The sequence below is a fragment of the Rhinolophus sinicus genome, chromosome 14 (assembly GCF_057876585.1).
Source record: "Rhinolophus sinicus isolate RSI-liver-muscle chromosome 14, RSI-T2T, whole genome shotgun sequence".
Taxonomy (NCBI): Eukaryota; Metazoa; Chordata; class Mammalia; order Chiroptera; family Rhinolophidae; genus Rhinolophus; species Rhinolophus sinicus.
In genome coordinates, this window is record NC_142514.1 from 118,620,786 (window position 1) to 118,639,875 (window position 19,090).

Sequence of the window (19,090 nt, forward strand, 5' to 3'; positions counted from 1 at the left end):
GCCAAGCCCTATTCAAAATTCATTATATATTAATTAATTCTCCAAATATCCCTACTATCACTATCACTATTTTCAGGTGAGGAAATTGAGGTGCAGAGAGGTTAAGCAACTTGCCCAAGATCACAAAACTGCTAGAGGATGGAGAGAGGATTTGAACAAAGACAGTCAGGCCCTAACTACCATGCTATTTTGCTTCTGTGCACATATCTGCGTTCTACATACCTGGTGCTTTTCCCTTTACTATTGCTCTTCCTTCTCCTTGCCCCTTCACTCCTGACTTCTCTTAAGAATATTGGTGTGGGGATCCCCACTTGGGGTCTCTACTCCAAGTCTTGCCAGAAAGCATTTAGACCCCCATCATCTCCTATTTAACCTGTCACAGACTTACTATCAATTCCTTTTATTCCTATTTCATGTAATTTTTGATAAATATGAACCACAGCTGCACTGCTCCTCATAGATCATGTCATATTCAGGCATCTCTAAAACTCTCCCAATCTGTAAATCATAGGATGTTTCCTGCCACTCTCATTTCTGTCTATTAAACTCAGGTAATTTGATGAAAATTCAGGAATCTATTTGTGAGATTTTACTAGTGTTATGTCTAATACACTCAAAGTCTTAAAAAGATTTCTTTCTCTCTTTCTTTAATTATGATGATATTATAATTGGGGCATGGCTAACTCCTTTAGTCTTGGCATATGAAATGGACAGGCTGATTGATAGATTTCAGTTTCTGTTAGATTACTAATTTTGCACAGCATTACCATGGTCATGAATTTAGATGATACATTTGTATTAAGTGACCTAGCAGCTGGAGTTCTCCAAGTAATATGGGGGGATGTGCTTGTAATATTGATTACACATCTGACTTCCCAGGAGGGGTGGGCAACAGTATTAATCAAAGGAGAGTTTAATAAACTCCTTGGGAGAGGGGTTATGGTTTCATTATTTAAAAATTCAGTGAAGACAGCTGTAGTTGAACTTTTACAGGCACTAATCCAAATGGATCATCTGGCAAAGACAGGAAATTATGTCTTGTATTTTACAACTAATATGCCAATTTATTAATTTTCGAGTTCACATAAATTCCACCGAGCTCAGTTTCAGCTTAAAAACTGATCAGGAGAATAACATCTCATGAATGTTGGGTTTTAATTTGAGCTGTGGTAGTTCCATTTGCAAGGGTATAATTGCATATCATTTTTTGCAAATGAATCTGTTGTTTTTTTTTTGGTTTTAATAAAGATAAAAGTAGCACACATTTTACATACAAGACAAAAACCAAACAAACAAAAAGCAAGAAAAGGCTAAGGTACATCACAAATAAACAAATGTTTCAATCTATAATTAATCTATGCTGAATTTTTCTTTATGTTTCTATTAGATGTAATTGAATGCTCAAGTTTTCTCCCTTCCCAAAGCTATAATAACAAGAACTGGAAGTGTAAGTGGAAAAATGGATGTAAGTTTGACTAACAAGTATTTCTAGAAATATGGAAATGAAAGTCAATTTGATTTTTCATCTTGAAAAAGTCACTTTTATTACTTCTACCATGCATTTGAAAATTACTTATGTGGAAACTTTCCTATTCTTAAAAAAAAAAAAAAAAAAGAATTGTTTCCAAAATTAGGGTATTGTATAAGGTTATACCATACTCTAGATATTTGAGGTAAAATCAGGGTTAGAATGCACATAATTTTTGCTTAGTTTAAAGAATATAGATAATTGATAGATGTGCAGGGTGCATGAGAGTCCTGGCAGGCAAAATATTTCTCCTTCCAGGCTTATATCAGATGCTGCTTGGCTCTGACAGAGCAATTCAGGGTTACTTCTATTGTGAAAATCTTGGAAGGTTTCAAAGGCCCAAGGGTATTAGCAGAAAAACCATTTGGAGCTTTTCTGAGAGAACTTTAGGGCAACAGTTCCACCTCAGAGTCATGAGTCAAGGTCATTTCCCAAGTGATTCACCAAATACCAATATTTATAAATGATTAGTTCTTTGAATAACAGACCACATTGAAGGTTTGCCCTATAATAATGTAATTCTCATTTGCGTTTCAATAGACCTTCTTGAGAGGAGAAGAAAAGGATGGAGGATATGAGGAATGCACCTGAACACTTATGGAAGTGTGTTCTGGATGTGAATGTCATTTATCACCAATGTGCCAGTGGAAAAAAGGGTTGAGAACTAGTACTGTAAGATGTGACTTAGAAGTCCTTGTGTTCCATGCTTCCCTCAAATCAATATGAATTCTGTTGGCTGCGTTGGAAACAGCACCTAACACGTTTTCTTCCTGACTGCTGTCAGCTCTAGGCATGTGTTGAGTACTCTCCATAGAAAGAGCAAGAACTAAGCCCAGAAACAGAAATAGAAAGTCAGTCTCACTCCTCTTGTTCTTTACATACATTTATTTAAATTGCAGAGGGATTTTGAGGTGATAAACATGTAAACTAGGTTAATGGAAGAACAAAGATGCAGAATTAATCTTCCCGAGAAATAGCCTCAACCAGATCAGTTGAGCTTTGGGTAAGAGTATGATGATGAAGGTACACAGTGAATCTGTATGAATATCTATGACACAGAGAAAGAGGAATCTGCACTGGCATGAGTACAATATATAATTTTATAAATTTATGACAGGCCTTGACTCTTTAAAAATGGTCCAATCTTAAAAACGTTTACTCTTTTTCAAGTAAAACAATTTTGCCAAGTGACTAAAAAGAGGTGCTGATTTCCTTCTTTTTATTATATAAAAAAAGTAGATCTATCATTACTGCCTATTCAGGGGCAATTAAAATTTAAATTATTATTTTAGAATGTAGACTAAATTGACAAAATTTATTATTTTAGATTTGTAATGGCTTCAGGAGATGTTCTAGTTTGAGACTTTCATTTTGAAAATGGAGGAGAGTAAGAAAGAAATGGATCAACTGCCCAGGACATACAGTTGGTGTGAGCAGACTGAGCTCAGGTTTGCTGACTCCAGGCAAGTGCTCTTCCGTTCCGTGGTACTGCCTTTCTTCGTTGACATACTTTAATGATGCTAAAACTTTACTCATATTTATCCATAAAGTTCCAAGTTAATAAATTTAAATAGTGAACAAATGTCAAATGTATGTTTGACTTTTGTCAGAACAAAGGCAGGCTCTATCCACATTTAATTTGCCTGGTATTTTTCATATTTCAGTCTACCGAAATAAATGAAATGCTACTATGAAATATGTTACAGCAACAACCTCAGTGTCTTTGAAAGAAAATATACATATTTCCTATCCAGCATGAAAGAGAAATCTCCAAAGGCTAGCCATTTCAAGTTTAAGGAAACACAGTATAAACAACCCTTGGTGGCTGCTATAATTTAATTTCAAAGCCAAAGTTGACAAGGAAGGAAAAAATCTGGATTTCTTAAAGGAAGCACTGGTGTTACCATACAAAGCATGTTTACTAATCCCTCTGATTCATCTCATGCAACCTTTGGGGCTATGTGCTTGATGACTAGGTTGAAGAAATTTTAAAGCAACAAGAATATGCACTTCTTGAATAAAACATGTACTTTGAAATAGATTTTGGGAGTAGCAAGTAATACGAATTATAATATACAATAGTACAGTAAATATTATTATTAGTATATACATTCCTGATGAGATAGCATAGAGTAGTAGTTAAAAGCATGAGCTTTGGAGTCATACAGACCTAGGTTCAAATCCCAGCTCTGCCAATAGAGTTACTTACAACTCTTTCACTCACTGGTGTCTATTTGAGCCTGCTACTTAACCTCTCTGAGCCTCAGTTTCCTGAAATGTAGATTGGGGCTTGAGATTCCTACCTCACATTTGGTTGTAAGAGTTAATATAAATAATATGCTACACCAACTATATCTGAAAACACATCAGAAGCTCGAGATGCTAAATGCATGAGTATCTCATTGGAACATCTATGATTCCTTGCTATTCCTCGATTCTTCACTTTCCTGGTAATTGTTATGCTAGCATAAACTTTCTGCTTCTGCTTCAGAGTTTGGCTCTATGTTATAAAATTATAAGGCAGCTTGTATTGAAAAACTACATCTTACATAAATCTGACACTACCTTTGTGCTTCAATATTCAAACAGCCTTATTTCTTTCCCCCCATGAATTTACAGTACCAAAAGAGGAATAATTTTCTTGAGCTTTTAAAATCACACATGTTGACACAAAGAAAGTAAAAGGGTCAGTTCATAAAGACAATAAGTATTTGGAAAGTCAAACGAGTGATGCTTTTGGTGGAACATTTTCTCAGTCATTTGTCAAATTTAGGGAATGTGAGGCATTATTTTTACTTGCTTCATCTCTCACTCAGAAAATTGAATTTTTGTTTTACAACTTTATAGGACCCAGGATTACGATGAAGAAAGCTAAGTTTGTACTGTAGCACTACTCCCTATTGACTGTAACCAGGAATAAGCCATATTTCACACTTCAGTCATCTGTAAAATGGGTATACTGCCTATTAGGTCCTGACTACCTAGTAGTCTTATATTGAGAATTAAATGAGGTTATGCATATGAAGGCGGTGTGCTACAGAAAAATCAAGAATTTAATGATTACACAAACCTGGGTTTAATTTTCAATTACAGCCTGTGTAAATTTTAGCAAGTTATTTAACTTTTCTGTACTTAATTTCTCATTCTCTTCAAAAGGAATAGTAATGCCTATTATACAATACTATCAAGAGAATTTAAAGATGTCATGTGTGAAAAGCTTCCAACAGAAAGCCCTATCTGATGTACTCAATAACATTGTAATAACTATGTATGGTGCCAGATGGGTAATAGACTTACCAGTGTGATCACTTCGTAAGTTATATAAATGTCTAATCGCTATGTTGTACAACTGAAACTAATATACTATTGTATATCAACTATAATTGAAAAATTAAAATTAAAGCCCTGTCTGATACTTGTAAGTACAACGTTGTGTGCATGATGTTTGTAATAAATATTTTTATTGGTCACATAAATTGAATCTTTATTTAAACTTATTTCACATAAATTTAAATTTAATGATTTAAAATATAAAATTATCTAAATTTCAATCCAGAGAAGATTGGAAGATTGGTTAAATATCCATCCATAAAATATCAATATTATTATCATGGAAAGATATTTGCCACATATCATTAGGGAGTGAAGAACATAAAACAACATATATGAAATGATCAATTTTTAAAAAAATAAAAATTTGGAAAACATTTTTGGAAAAATATATCTAAAAAGTGTAGTGGGACTATGGGTGTGTTTTATTTCCCTTTTGGTATATCTGTATTTTCTAACATTTTTACAATAATGTCTCTTTCATATAACAAAATTTTAAAATGATGAATAAAGATAATAAGGATAAAGAAACTGACCTCCTTCAGCTGAACATATGACCACAATTTGACTGAAAGGTCCATCCCCTTTATTGTTATAAACGCCAACCTTCACTTCAAACGGAGTAAGAGGAGGGACACTTTCATCTCGATAAATGAATTTTGAAGCTTCAGAGGATGTCACCATTTTTTCCTTCCAGCCACGTGTTCCATTGGGCCTGAAAGCCACAATATAGCCAAAGCCTTCCCCATTCTGAAACTCTTCAGATACTGGCTAAAGAAGAAAAACACAATTAATTATCAGCAAACTAATGGATTAAAAAACCCACTTTTCCCAAATCTTTAAATTTTTAAAAATTATAGATAACGATAACTAGAGAAAAGGAGACTCAAATCTTTATACTACATTAAAACCCAACAGAGCATAATCACATCACAGTTGTTGGAAATTTAAAAGGCTTTAGAAGTAAAGGCCGAAAAATTAAGTATCAGTTGGTATTTAAGAAAAGTATCAAGAGTACTAAAAACTCTTGAAGTGAAACAAATTTGCTCCAATTAGTCATATAAATGAAGTGAAGGTGCTTGGATTCCACACTAGAATTTAACATGTTGGAGAAAACTGTCATATGGTCTGGTGGTTGGTAAAATCTTGTCACCAGTAATGCTCTGCAGAGCTCTTTGCATAGAAAATCTAGGAGACCTTAATGCAAAGACCTTTCTTCTAGTGTCTTTTTTTTTTTTTAAATTGCTTTTGTGCTTTACTAACATATAAAAAAATGGAATATAACATTTGTTCAAGAAACTTCCTGTACTATAAGGCTTACGTTTAAATTTGTTAAATGGGCATCAATTGCATGTCATAAAAAGGAGTGATTGTGATTGACTAGTTAGTGGAGCAGTTGCTAGCTATTACATAGCACAATGCTTGACAAATTGTAGGTACTCAATAAATATTTGTTAAATGTTTTTGTTTTGAATTTTGATTTGAGGAAAAACTATTGAATGGAATAAAAGAAATAAAGGCTATAAAATTAAAGTACTATAGACTGAAGTTTATATTCCCCCCAGATTCATTTAGTGAAATCCTAACCCCTAATGTGATAGTAATAGGAGATGAGACTTTGGTGGGTGATTTGGTTATGAAAGCAGAGCCCTCATGAATGGGATTAGTGCTCTTATAAGCGAGACTTCAGAGAGCCCTCTTGCCTCTCCGCCATGTGGGGACCAAGTGAGAAAATGGCTGTCTGTGAACTAGGAAGTAGTCCCTCACCAGATCTCAATTTGCTGGGGCCCTGATCTTAGACTTCCCACTTCCAGAACTGTGAGAAATGAATTTCTGTCATTTATAAGCCTTCTAGTCTGTGAAATATTTGTTATATCCACTTGAGCTAAGACACAAAACTGAAAGAGAAGGCAATTCCATTTAGAGAGATTTGATCTCAGTGAAGATCAGCTACTGGGAAGTTAATACCTCGACAGAAAGTTTTATTGAAGAAGAGAGGAATGGACATAAGAGCAGGACAGAGGATGTGCTCACGGAAAATTTCTTATTGGGAAGAGAAGTTTTTTGTATATTTTATCATTGTTCTTAGAGTCTGTCAGGAATTTGTTTAGTTTTCTCCAGTAGACATTTCTATTTCCATTCAATTTCCATATTCTTAGGCATAGTTTTGTGAGCTACATAGCTACATGGAATAAGGTAATTTATCAAAAAAGGAAAGTGGCTTCATAAAAAATAAATGTACCTCTCACACTCCTTTCCTTTGACAAGAAACTTTGAAGAGGGAGACAAAATAACGTAAGTTTTGCAATCAAAGTTCCAATTCTATTGCTTACCAGGGAAAGTACTTAAACTTTCCGTCAGTTTCATAATGTTTAAAATAAAGAAAATTATCCCCACTAATGGGATTGCTGTATGGGATAAATGAGAGAACCCACGCACTATGACACCAATTGAGTGGTGGTCAATTCCTTCCTCCCTATGGTTTTAGCCTCCAAATGAGTCAAGGGTGCTAATTAATTGTGAAATAATTAAATATCAAACTAAGTCAAACAAACATCTGAAGTATACGTGTGGTAACATGTTTTAATTATTCAAACTTTATTCAGAGATAGCCTGAATGAGACAGGAAGGCATACCACAGACTTGGAGAAAAGTCAGCTGGGGCCTGGTATGAAAATCAGAAAGGTTGATGTTGGCAATATATATCTGAGTAATGCATGGTCAAAGTGTTTCTTAATCTAATTTAAACAGAAATTCCTCAGTCTCTCTGAACCAAATAGAGATACGAGATATGTAGCCTTATTTTTTAAGGAATCAACACGTTCTAACATCTGAGTGTAGGCTTTCTTACCTCCCAAGCAATGACTAACTCGTGCCTTCTTCCACTTCTTCCACTTACGTTGGTGGGTGCTGTTTTTGGAACTGTGGGTAAAAATGTGTAGAGAGAGAATAATAAATAGATGTGTAATTTAAGTGTCCTTATAAGAAGGATACATCATAACCCTACTCAGGTTGGGTAAAATCCTGAAATAAATCAAAGTTTGCTAGAAGTTAGAATGGTAATATTCAATATTAAAACAAAATATTTGAGAGAGATACTCGCTTTTAAATCTATGTGGGAGACTGATGTATATTTTTCATGGCCACATACTGCACCCCCAAACTTGTCCTCTTGTGAATGCTTTGTGGTAGTAAGGTTTAAATTATAAGTAACACTATAGTTAAGGACATCTACTAGTGGTTAAATTTCATCCTATGAATTTTCTGCTTTCTAATGATATAACTCTCTTCTGTGGTTTCAAGGTTTGCAGATACTCTGGAAAATCCACAGGTTGACATTAGTATTATTGCTTTATGAGAACCCCTCAAGAAGGTCTAATTTAAAGAAACCTTAGCAACACTTCCATTGAGTGAAAATACATTAAAATGAATCAACATTAAAAACAACAACAACAACAGAAACTCTACCAAGAACAAATCTCTCTGCAAATTTCAAAATATATAAGCACCCAGTGAAACTTTTTCAAATAAATAACTATTAAAAGAATAAATGTATCAAAGAAATAAATTTCCCCTTCACTACACCAAACCATAAAATCAGCAGTTGAAAGGGAACATTTTCAAATGAAGAACTGTTAAATGAAGAAAACTATTAAAAGAAATCATTTTCCAGGCTATGAGCCTGCATTAGTAATTTTACACTTCAGTGTTGGCTTTATATCTCAGCATAAAGTTTTTAAACAATATTGATATACTCATAAACAATAAATCCATTCCCATATATTACCTATCTGGATGAAAGGCTATTAATTACTGGTAGATGTTTAAACAGCATTTTATATACCAGAAAAACTTATGCAGAATTTATATTCTGCTAGAAAGGAAAAAAGAAATTTCCTTGGACCAGGAAAGTGGAAGAGAAAAATCTGTAAATATATAATTGGCTCCATTGAAATCAATAAACTTCATTCGGTAGGGTCCAAACTTTAGTGTCCTCCGGCACTTTCCTCCATGAGCACGAGTTCTTTTCTTGCTCATGCACATATAAGAGGATATACATGACAGCAGCAACCAATCTTTCTTTTTTCACAGTTAAATACCAGGGGTGCCAACAAAACGTATACACATGACTTGTATTCATCTTTTGTTATTGGTATATGTTATTACAATTTTAATAGTTTTTTTCCTTTCTTAAAATGCATATACTTTTTTTTTTTGGCACCCTCTGTATATATTAAAGATTACTCATATTTGGAGTTCACTGTCATGAATTCCCTCAGACTTACATGGAATTGGATACCCCTTTGTCTCTCATTCAATAAATCACAAGAAATTCAACTGAGACAAAAGAAAATGACAGTATTACAGCAATAACTGTGAATATGTCCTATTTAAATGAACAGCAAGGAAATCATTTATTGAGCTTTTTGTTGTTAGTCATAATTATTGCTCCATATGAGAACTTGTGACATATCGGTGTGCCCTGACACCACGTCCCCAAGCCACTGTTATATAGTACTAGTTCTAAATTTATTTTTGGTATGGTATGTTAAGGCACACAGAAGGGGAGCAGGTTTAACTGTATGTTAAAGGGTACGATTATAAGGTTCCAAATATTCCCTCAGTGGCTAATCTCAGAGTTTTGAATATAGTGGCAGCAAGTTAATTAGTTAATGTTATGCCATTATGACTTCTCTCAGTACCATTTGTTTTTTAAAAAGTGTACCCCGCATCCCCCACATACAATTCATATTAATGTCTGACAACTGATAGCTAAATAACATTACCAATAATATCGACCAGGGCCACCTACTTTGCCCACTACATTGGAATAACTAAGTTTATACCCTACATTTAGGACTTTGAATCCTTTTCTTTGAGGACACCATTCTGAATTTTGGATCATGAATTTTGTGGAAAGACTAGGCATTGAACATCATTTTCTATTTGATGCAGCCCTCAAACATCATCTAAAAAGAGGACTCTCTAGATGAGAGGTGTAGAGTAGGCTCTGGGGATCTAGTGAGCATCTCTTGAAGCTCATTTAAGAGATAATGAATACAATGAAATACAAGTGACTTTGAAGTCGAAAGCTTTCTTCTAAAGTTTGGCAGTATTGTTCTACAGTCCATTACTGCTTTTGTTTTTTAGAAAACATATTTATATTTCTCAAAAAGTTTTAACTTTTTGAGTAAAAAATTGTTGAAAACTTTGGTGAAAAATTCCACTTTGAGGAACCAAGAAAGCAAAATAAGACTTTTTATGATTTGATTTGTTTTTATATGGTTAATTTCTACGTTGATTATACATAAATGACCAGATTGCATAAAACTCCTTTTATTATTTGAAATCAGTCTTTGAGGTTTTCCTACTGCTGCTAATTTCTTTTCAAGAGAAAATATCCCATATTCACCTTAATGTAAAGAAATAAGAACCTCTTTTGCTCACACTATTTCCAATTTTAATGTATAATAAATGACACAAAAAGAAGCATTATACTTTATTGTGTCTTATAGTATATGTGTATAAACACCAACTGTTTTAAATAAAAAGCTTACTAGATATAATGGGAACTACTAATAGAAAACTTAAGGCTTTAGAGACACAAAAACAACCTAAGTGATCATCAACTGATGAATGGATAAAGAAAATGTGGTATGAAATACTATTCAGCCATAAAAAAAGAAGAAAATCCTGCCATTTGGGACAACATGGATGCACCCTGAGGGAATGATACTAAGTGAAATAAGATAGACAGAAAAAGACAAATACTCTATGGTCTCACTTATATGTGGAAGCTAAAGACACCAAATTCATAGAAACAGAGAGTAGATTGGTGGTTGCCAGAGGTGGGGTGTGGGGGGTACAGGAAATGGGTGAAGGTGGTCAGAAGGTATAAACTTCTAGTTGTAAGATGTGGAGATAAGTCATGGAGATGTAATGTATGGCATGGTGAATGTAGTTATCAATACTGTATTGAATATTTGAAAGTTGCTAAGAGAGCAGATCTTAAAAATTCTCGTCACAAGAAAAAATATGTGTAACTATGTTTGGTGATGAATGTTAACTAGACTTATTGTGGTGATCATTTCATAATACATAGATCTATTAAATCATTATGTTATACACCTTAAACTAATAAAGCATTATATGCCAAATTATATATCAATAAAACTATAAAAACAAACAAACAAAAAGAAAACTTAAGGCTTTAACAGCTGCAGATAAGGAATTATGTTTTGTTGTCAGGATCACAATGTGTGAAATGGGTACGCTAATTCTAATTGGCTTAAATTTCCTAATTACATGCAGATGATCAGTAGAATCCATGATCATTCATTTCTTTTTCAAGTTGGTGGCACACAGTTATTATCTCTGCAGTCAATGCCTTGGAGACCACTGATTTTAATTATATCCTTTTATTTATAAAACAACATATTCATGATATACAGGGATTTGACTTAATCTTTCAGAGCCCTTCTGGCATAAAAGTTCTATAATTCTTGTTAGAAACAAAATTAACATAATCAAATATCTAATAAATGCTTTCATTGAGTTCGGAGAAATACAGATTTAATTAAAAACCAAATATATTTTCAATGTAATTAATGAAAACCAGATTTAGAATTAAGCAGCTAGATGCTTTTCTCCCACAGTTGTCTACTGATAAATGTCCTGAGCTTATTTGCTTAGAGAATCAAGTTTACATGCATGATTAACAGATTAAACTCTGATTCTCCTGAATTTCTTTCGGAGCAATGTTCTTCCCTGAACAGATAATGTAATGGATACTTTTCCCATAAACTGCAAATGCTTAACTGTCTTAATGCCTTATCTGGCATGTTGAAATGTAGACTTGTTTCTGTTTACCTTGTATGTTGGAAATATTATAAACACTCAGAGTGACAAAAATATAGCGTACTATCTTAGTTTAAGCATGCATAAATTTAGGTGTGAGCCTCAAAGAACTCTAAGTGTAATAGTTTTGCAAAGTCAGTCACACTGACAGCATGCTTTAATTAACATGCAAATTAATTAAATTAACTAAACAGAACACAGGATGAAATAATTTGCCACTCTCTTTTCCCTAAAAATTTGCCAGTATTTATTACAGTAAATGTTTATATGGCTCATTAAATAATATAGTTTTTATTAGAGACCTGGGGAGTCCACTTAATCTAGGAGTTTATGGTAATTCAGCAACTGGTTTGAAAAGAAAGTTACAGAAAACAGAAAGAAGGAGAGGAAGTTGTTTATATAGTAAAGGTGGGAGTTAAGAGGGAAATTTACAAAGCATTTTTTTCCTGCTAGAATTAGAGTGCACAGCACATCAATATTTCAGTTAACTTATTATCATTTAAGCTCACTTTATAGAAAGACTTAAATTTAAGGAGTTTCCAAGATATAAAATACGAGTAGTGTTTTCTAAAGAGTTCAAATAATGCTTTATTCCTATCAATGAGATAGCTAAGGTCAAGATAAAAAATATCAGTAATTTCCAAGAATTCAAATAATGCTTTTATTCCTATCAAAAGGACAGATAAAGTTGTATACACAAATGGTAAAAGTGTTCTTGTGGGAGTGAGAAAGATCTGGGCTTGAATCCCAGTTCTACCATTCTGGCTGGTTGGCTGAAAATATTTATTAACCTCTTTGTCCTTTGGTTGTCTCATTTAGATAATAATAGTACCTATACTTTAAGGTTATTTTCATAATGATCACAGTGCCTGGAACTATAACTTACACATATTACCTAATGTTATTATCTACTTAGATTTGAAAAAGAAAAAGTGGTGAAGTCTTCTGTGGAAAACACTAAAAGTTCAGCATAAATCTATTAACATGCAATTTTTTTTTAAAGATTTTATTGGGGAATATTGGGGAACAGTGTGTTTTTTCAGGACCCATAAGCTCCATGTCAAGTCGTTGTTTTCAATCTAGTTGTGGAGGGCAAAGCTCACTGGCCCATGTGGGAATTCAACCTGCAACCTTGGTATTATGAGCACTGTGCTCTAACCACGGAGCCAACCGGCCACCCCCACATGTGATTTTTTATAAATTTCTTTTTTTATTTTTATTTTTATTTATTTATTTTTTTAAAATTTTGTTTTATTAAATTTATTGGGGTGACAATTGTTAGTAAAATTACATAGATTTCAGGTGTACAATTCTGTATTACATCATCTATAAATCCCATTGTGTGTTCATCACCCAGAGTCAGTTCTCCTTCCATCACCATATATTTGATCCCCCTTACCCTCATCTCCCACCCCCCACCCCCCACCCCCCTTACCCTCTGGCAACCACCAAACCATTGTCTGTGTCTATGAGTTTCTGTTTCTCATTTGTTTGTCTTGTTCTTTTGTTGTTTTTGGTTTATATACCACATATCAGTGAAATCACATGGTTCTCTGTTTTTTTATTTTTCAATTACCATTGACATTCAATATTATGCTAATTTCAGGCATATAGCACAGTGGTTAGATATTTATATAACTTATGAAGTGATCCCCCTCATAAGTCTAGTACCCCCCTAACACCATACATAGTTATTACAATATTATTAACTATATTTCCTATGCTGTACTTAACATCCCATGACTATTTTGTAACAGTCACCCAACCCCCCTCCCATCTGGCAACCATCAGTTTGTTCTACGTATCTATGAGGTGTTTCTGTTTTGTTTGTTTTGTTTTATAGATCCCATATTTAGGTGAAATCATATGGTATTTGTTATTCTCTGACTTATTTTACTTAGCATAATATCCTCTAGGTCCATCCATGTTGTCACAAATGGTCAGATTTCATTCTTTTTATGGCTGAGTAGTATTGCATTGTACATACGAGTATATACCACATCTTCTTTATCAAATCATCTATCGATGGATACTTAGGCTGCTTCCATATCTTGGCTATTGCAAATAATACTGCAATGAACATAGGGATGCATGTATCTTTTTGAATTAGGGTTTTGGATTTCTTCAGATAAATACCCAGAAGAGTGGGACTGCTGGGTCATAAGGTAGCTCTGTATTTAATTTTTTGAGGAACCTCTGTACTGTTTTCCATAGTGGCTGCACCAATTTGCAATCCCACTAAAAGTGCACAAGGGTCCCCTATTCTCCACATCCTCGCCAATACTTTTGTTTGTTGAGTTATGGATGATAGCCATTCTGACAGGTGTGAGGTGATTATCACATTATGGTTTTAATTTGCATTTCTCTGATGATTAGTAACATTGGGCATCTTTTCATATGTCTATTGACCATCTGTATGTCCTCTTTGGAGAAATGTCTATTCAGGTCCTCTGCCCATTTGTTAATCAGATTGTCTGTCCTTTTGGTGTTAAGTTGTATGAGTTCTGTATACATTTTGCATATTAACCCCTATTGGACATATCATTGGTGAATATCTTCTTTTATTCAGTAGGTTATTTTTCCATATTGCTGATGGTTTCATTTGCTATATTCACATGTGATCTTGAATTAGAATGTTCTTTTGGAAATCTTTATATTATTTTGATAGTTCCATGGGAATTACACTTTCAATTTTGGCTCAGCTTGTTTTAATTTGGAAATCTAGGCAATATACCATTTTTGGTTTGCAAAAAAGGTTGCTAAGATATTTTAGAAAATGCAAGATTTCTCTGATTTATGAACTTTCTCATGAATGGCAAGTCACAAACATAGCAGGCGAGTATATACAATAAATGGTGTTTACCTCAACTCATATTCTCTTAACTTTATGCGGGTCCACAAGAAATTATAGAAGCAGAGGATAGGTAAAATAATTTTTGAATGACATTTGTTGATGCATGTGATAAAAAAAAAAAGGACAAGGAAAAGGATGAGAAAGAAGGGTGCGGGGAGGGAAACCCACTTGGGAGGCACCATCTTTGGTGTAAAGTCTGGGTTAGAATTCCCGCTCTATCACTTACTAGGTGACCTTATGCAAGTTTTTAAAATTCTCTAATTCCGTTTTGTGATCTGTAACATAAAGACAAACATTTCTTGCTTTAGATGGTTAATATGAAAAATAAATGAAAGAATAAAGGGCAAGTGCTTAGCACAGGGCCTGGACCATGGTTTGTGATTTATGACTGGTATATGCTATTATGGGGACTAGGAAAGTAGAAGAAGTTTAACTTGAGTGTCTCACATTTGCTCCTGGGTTGACAACCTCTCGTTGTCCATTTATCCTTCATGATGAAATCTTCTACTATTCTTCTGTCACTTTGTTATTTATATCAGGAAAAGACACACCTAACAATTAGTCAGGTTTCTTTTAGAAAAGCATTAGTGAAAATTACCATCTTTACTTGCAAAGTGCCTCTGAAACTGAAGATCTTTATTTATTTATCTTTTTGTATACATTTTGGAGAAAAGACTTGCCTGGAAAAAAGTGGTTTCATGATTTAAAAGTAGTGTCTGCTATATGAGCCATACTATGATCTTCTTTTTTCCTAATTATTGAGATTTGGTCTAGAGTTCTGTTGCTTGCCATGATTTTTGCCTTCTCTTAATGTTACTAAGAACCATTTCTTTTATTTAATATACTTAAATTACTCATTGGGTTGAAGAAAGCTATAATGTTCATTTAATAATATTTTCTTTTGGAATTCCCCAATTATTTCAGCTGAATGCTTTATAATTTTTTTATGTAATATTTCCTTAGAAACAGACTGGAGAACTTTTAAAAATCCCATAGCCTTATGCCTTTTCTCTGCACATACCAGCACCTGACAACTCTAGTTTCAATTTCCCCCTATAAATAATTCTGCCTGAGTCCTATTTAGTGTGGCCTTTAAAGTTCCATTAAATGTCATTTACAAGGCAAATCCACATACCCCCAGAGAAAACGAATTCAACCCTATATCATATTATAATAGTATTTAATTGTGTTCCTTCTATAACTTTTGAACTCAGTGAAATTTTCCTAGTAATTATCATGGACAAGAAATGTGAAGATACAAATATGAACAAAGCAAGCTCCTTTCAGAAAAAGGAAGATAACATACAACTAAAGAAATTGTGAAATTGTAGTAGGAACTTAAATGAGTTTTTTGGTACTTGAGTCACATGTAACCTCAGATGCTAAAGTGAGGTGGGCTAGAGAAAAACCACAGAACTGCTAAGATAGAGAGAAACAAAATTTCATGACCCTTTCTCATTAACCTCCCAGTTCATATATATATATATATATATATATATATATATATATATATATATATGCACATATATATATACATATATATATATATATATATATATATATATATATATATATATATATATGGGGGGGGAGAGAGAGAGAGAGAGATTTTAGCTCAAAGAATGTTTTGAAAGAAGGTTGTCTGTCAGCTTAACAGATGGATGTGCTGTGGCATCTCCCTCTACCACTGTTTGTCAATAGAAGAGAAGTGGGAATGTTATTTCCTTCTCAAGCTAAGTGAGAAGAGGAGCAAAACAGCTGCTTCAGAGAGTACAGATGCTTACTCCTCACATACTAGCAAGATGCCATTGAGCTTGAGAATTTTGTATGATAGCCCAGCGCCACACAATGCTACTAGAGCACAGAGCAAAATAATGTTTGAGAATACTTCGTATTCCTAGAGTTTGGCAGGACAGGGATGTGAAGTGATTACTGTGGGCCACGGACGCTATGGGAGGTGGGCTTGAATAGGCTTGTTGGAATCACACCCAGTAGGGCTACCTGCTAGGGGACAGGAGAGTCTCTAAAGAACCCAATGCACCCTCCAAGAAAGAAGCATCAGGTGGACAAATGCCATCACGAGGAGCACTCAACGCCCATGTGAAAACTGCAAATTATACCACCTAAGTAGTTCTTCCTCTTCTTTTTGTTTTGGGAAGTGCCCAGAGTAGCAGTTAGTCGGAAGGTCGGGGAAGGAAATGGAAAGAAGAAAACCAAAGATCAATACCCTGGTGTCAAGCCTGTGCTGGGATGAAGGGAGAAAAATATGGAATTGGAAGTGAGATTAAAGTTTTTATTTAAATGCAAATGGAATTTTCTTACACCTGAGAAAGGACAGCCCTAATACCTAAATGTGTCTTGGACAGAATTAAGGCTGAAGCCAGAAATCAGACGGAGCATTTTGGAGAGCAGTGGTGACAGAAAAAGAAAACCATTTTGTTTAAACTGGAGAGTTCAATCTGTTTAGTAAACCAGTTATACTGTGATATATTGAAGAAAGTGCTAAGGCTAGGAAAGGATTTTCTTCTGTTTGTTTAGTTGACATTCATATTTATCTGGTTGAGCATTAGTCTCTTAACTGCAGAAAAAATATTTTCCCTTTTGTGGCTAGAAATATGTATGTGATATTTTCTATTTCAGTGTCAAAAGGGAATGGCAGGACAGAATACAGTGTACTACACAACTGCAAAACTAGTTGAATGTGGAGCAAGCTTTTGTAGTATGGTCTTTCATTTGACACTTCTTCCCCCCACCCCCCCTTGCTCTTTTCATCTTAACTATGCTATAAGAAGCACAGAAAATGTGTACATGTTGGGACAATATCACAACCCACTTGGAGACTGAGACCTGGTTAGATAGGAAAGGCAGCATGTAAAGGCCAGACATAGAGGATGAGGGGATTTAGAGAGAAGTATGCAGGGTACTATGCTCCAGTCTGAAATGTTCTCTTGACTCCCAAGCTGTTCAGGTGGGTTGAGTAGCAGGGTCTAATGGCACACAGTCTGCAGCAGAGACTTCTCAATGGGAGAGCATTTTGGAGGAGCTAGCTGCAAGCCAAGAGACCGGATGGCTCTAGCTGTATCAATAGACACATGTTTAACCTGAAAATGTTTCTTCAATATGAAAAAAGCAACTTATGCATGATTACTGTGGTTGAAAACTCCACTTAATAAAGTTATACCTCAATAACATTAATGATAGTGATAATAACAATAATAAATGGCTAACATTAAGCATTCACTTTGTGCCAGACACTATGCTATGCTCTTTACACATATTATCTTATTTAATACAATGATTCAAAGGAGGAGGTAGTGATATTATCCCTATTTTATAAGTGAGACAATTGAGTCTTGAAAATATGTACGTATCTTATGTATGTTCACTGCTAGTATGTGGCAAAGAACATTAATCCAGATCTGCCTAACTCCAAATATTAAGCTCTTAATTACAGATAGGAGGTAGAATCATATATGTATATATATTTCAAATTACAATAAAAAATTATATACATATATGGAAGGTAGAGTCATATATATATGAAATAAAGACATTTGAAATAAAGAAACTGCAAATGTTGAGATTTATACTAAGAGCTTTGATAATAATAAAAATTTTATGCTATAGAAAATACCAAAGGTTTCTAAATTATTATAATTATCTCTATCTTTTCTCCTTTTCATTTATCTTTCAACAATTATTGTTAAAAATATGTAACTTATACAATGTTAAAGTTTAATTAAATGCTGTACTCATTTTCTACACATTTTTTTCATTTCTACCATAGCATATATTTCAAATTCATTTCCTAAAATGTGATTTTCTCTCTTGAGTGTCATCTTTTTAAATAATAGAGAAAACATTTCCATTACACAACCCAGATTTATACACTGTTTTGATGATGAAACACATTGCCAAAATTAAACACAGGCATCTATCTATCTATCTATCTATCTATCTATCTATCTATCTATCTATCTATCATCTATCTATCTAAAACTTATGATAAAATTGTACTATAAATAAATAAATGTAAATGTACATTAAACTAAAGATATATTTGTATTCCTATTTTGACATCTTAATAACAAAAATTCAATTTATCTTATATTTATTGTCTACTAACAGTATTTTGATGACTTGAAAATTCTAAATATATCTTAGAGGAAATTTCAGAGAAAAATTGACTTTTTGGTTTGTGGGAAAGGTACAATGCTAAGGTAAAAGTGCTTTACTATTGCTGCTTTGGGACTTAGACTATTCTAGTAAATAAGAGAATTTTAAAGGGACATAAAAGATTCAACTTAACATCCCAAATGTGAGACCTTTTCTTTTCCAAGCAGCTCCATTGATTTTCAAAGTTTACTTGGTCCATTAGAAGAGGTCATCTTTTAAAATACAGGACATGTACTTAATAGAGACAGAGCATGTCGCTTGAGAGGACGTCTCAGGATATTGGTGTCTGTTTTAATCTGTGCTGCCTGACAAAACAGGCACAGAGGTCAGCCCTTGGTTCAACA

General features: G+C 33.8%; 1 protein-coding gene across 2 annotated transcripts in view; it reads right to left on the minus strand.

Annotated features, from left to right (window-relative positions):
• CNTN5 (contactin 5) overlaps positions 1–19,090 on the minus strand; it is a 1,286,475-nt gene that overhangs the window by 44,129 nt on the left and 1,223,256 nt on the right. For both annotated transcript variants that reach the window (XM_088791491.1, XM_019741696.3), the window contains 2 exons: positions 7,710–7,780; positions 5,395–5,629 (listed from right to left, as the gene is read on the minus strand). In XM_088791491.1, coding sequence (XP_088647617.1) covers positions 5,395–5,629; positions 7,710–7,780 — 306 coding nt within the window. The remainder of the gene's footprint in view (positions 1–5,394; positions 5,630–7,709; positions 7,781–19,090) is intronic.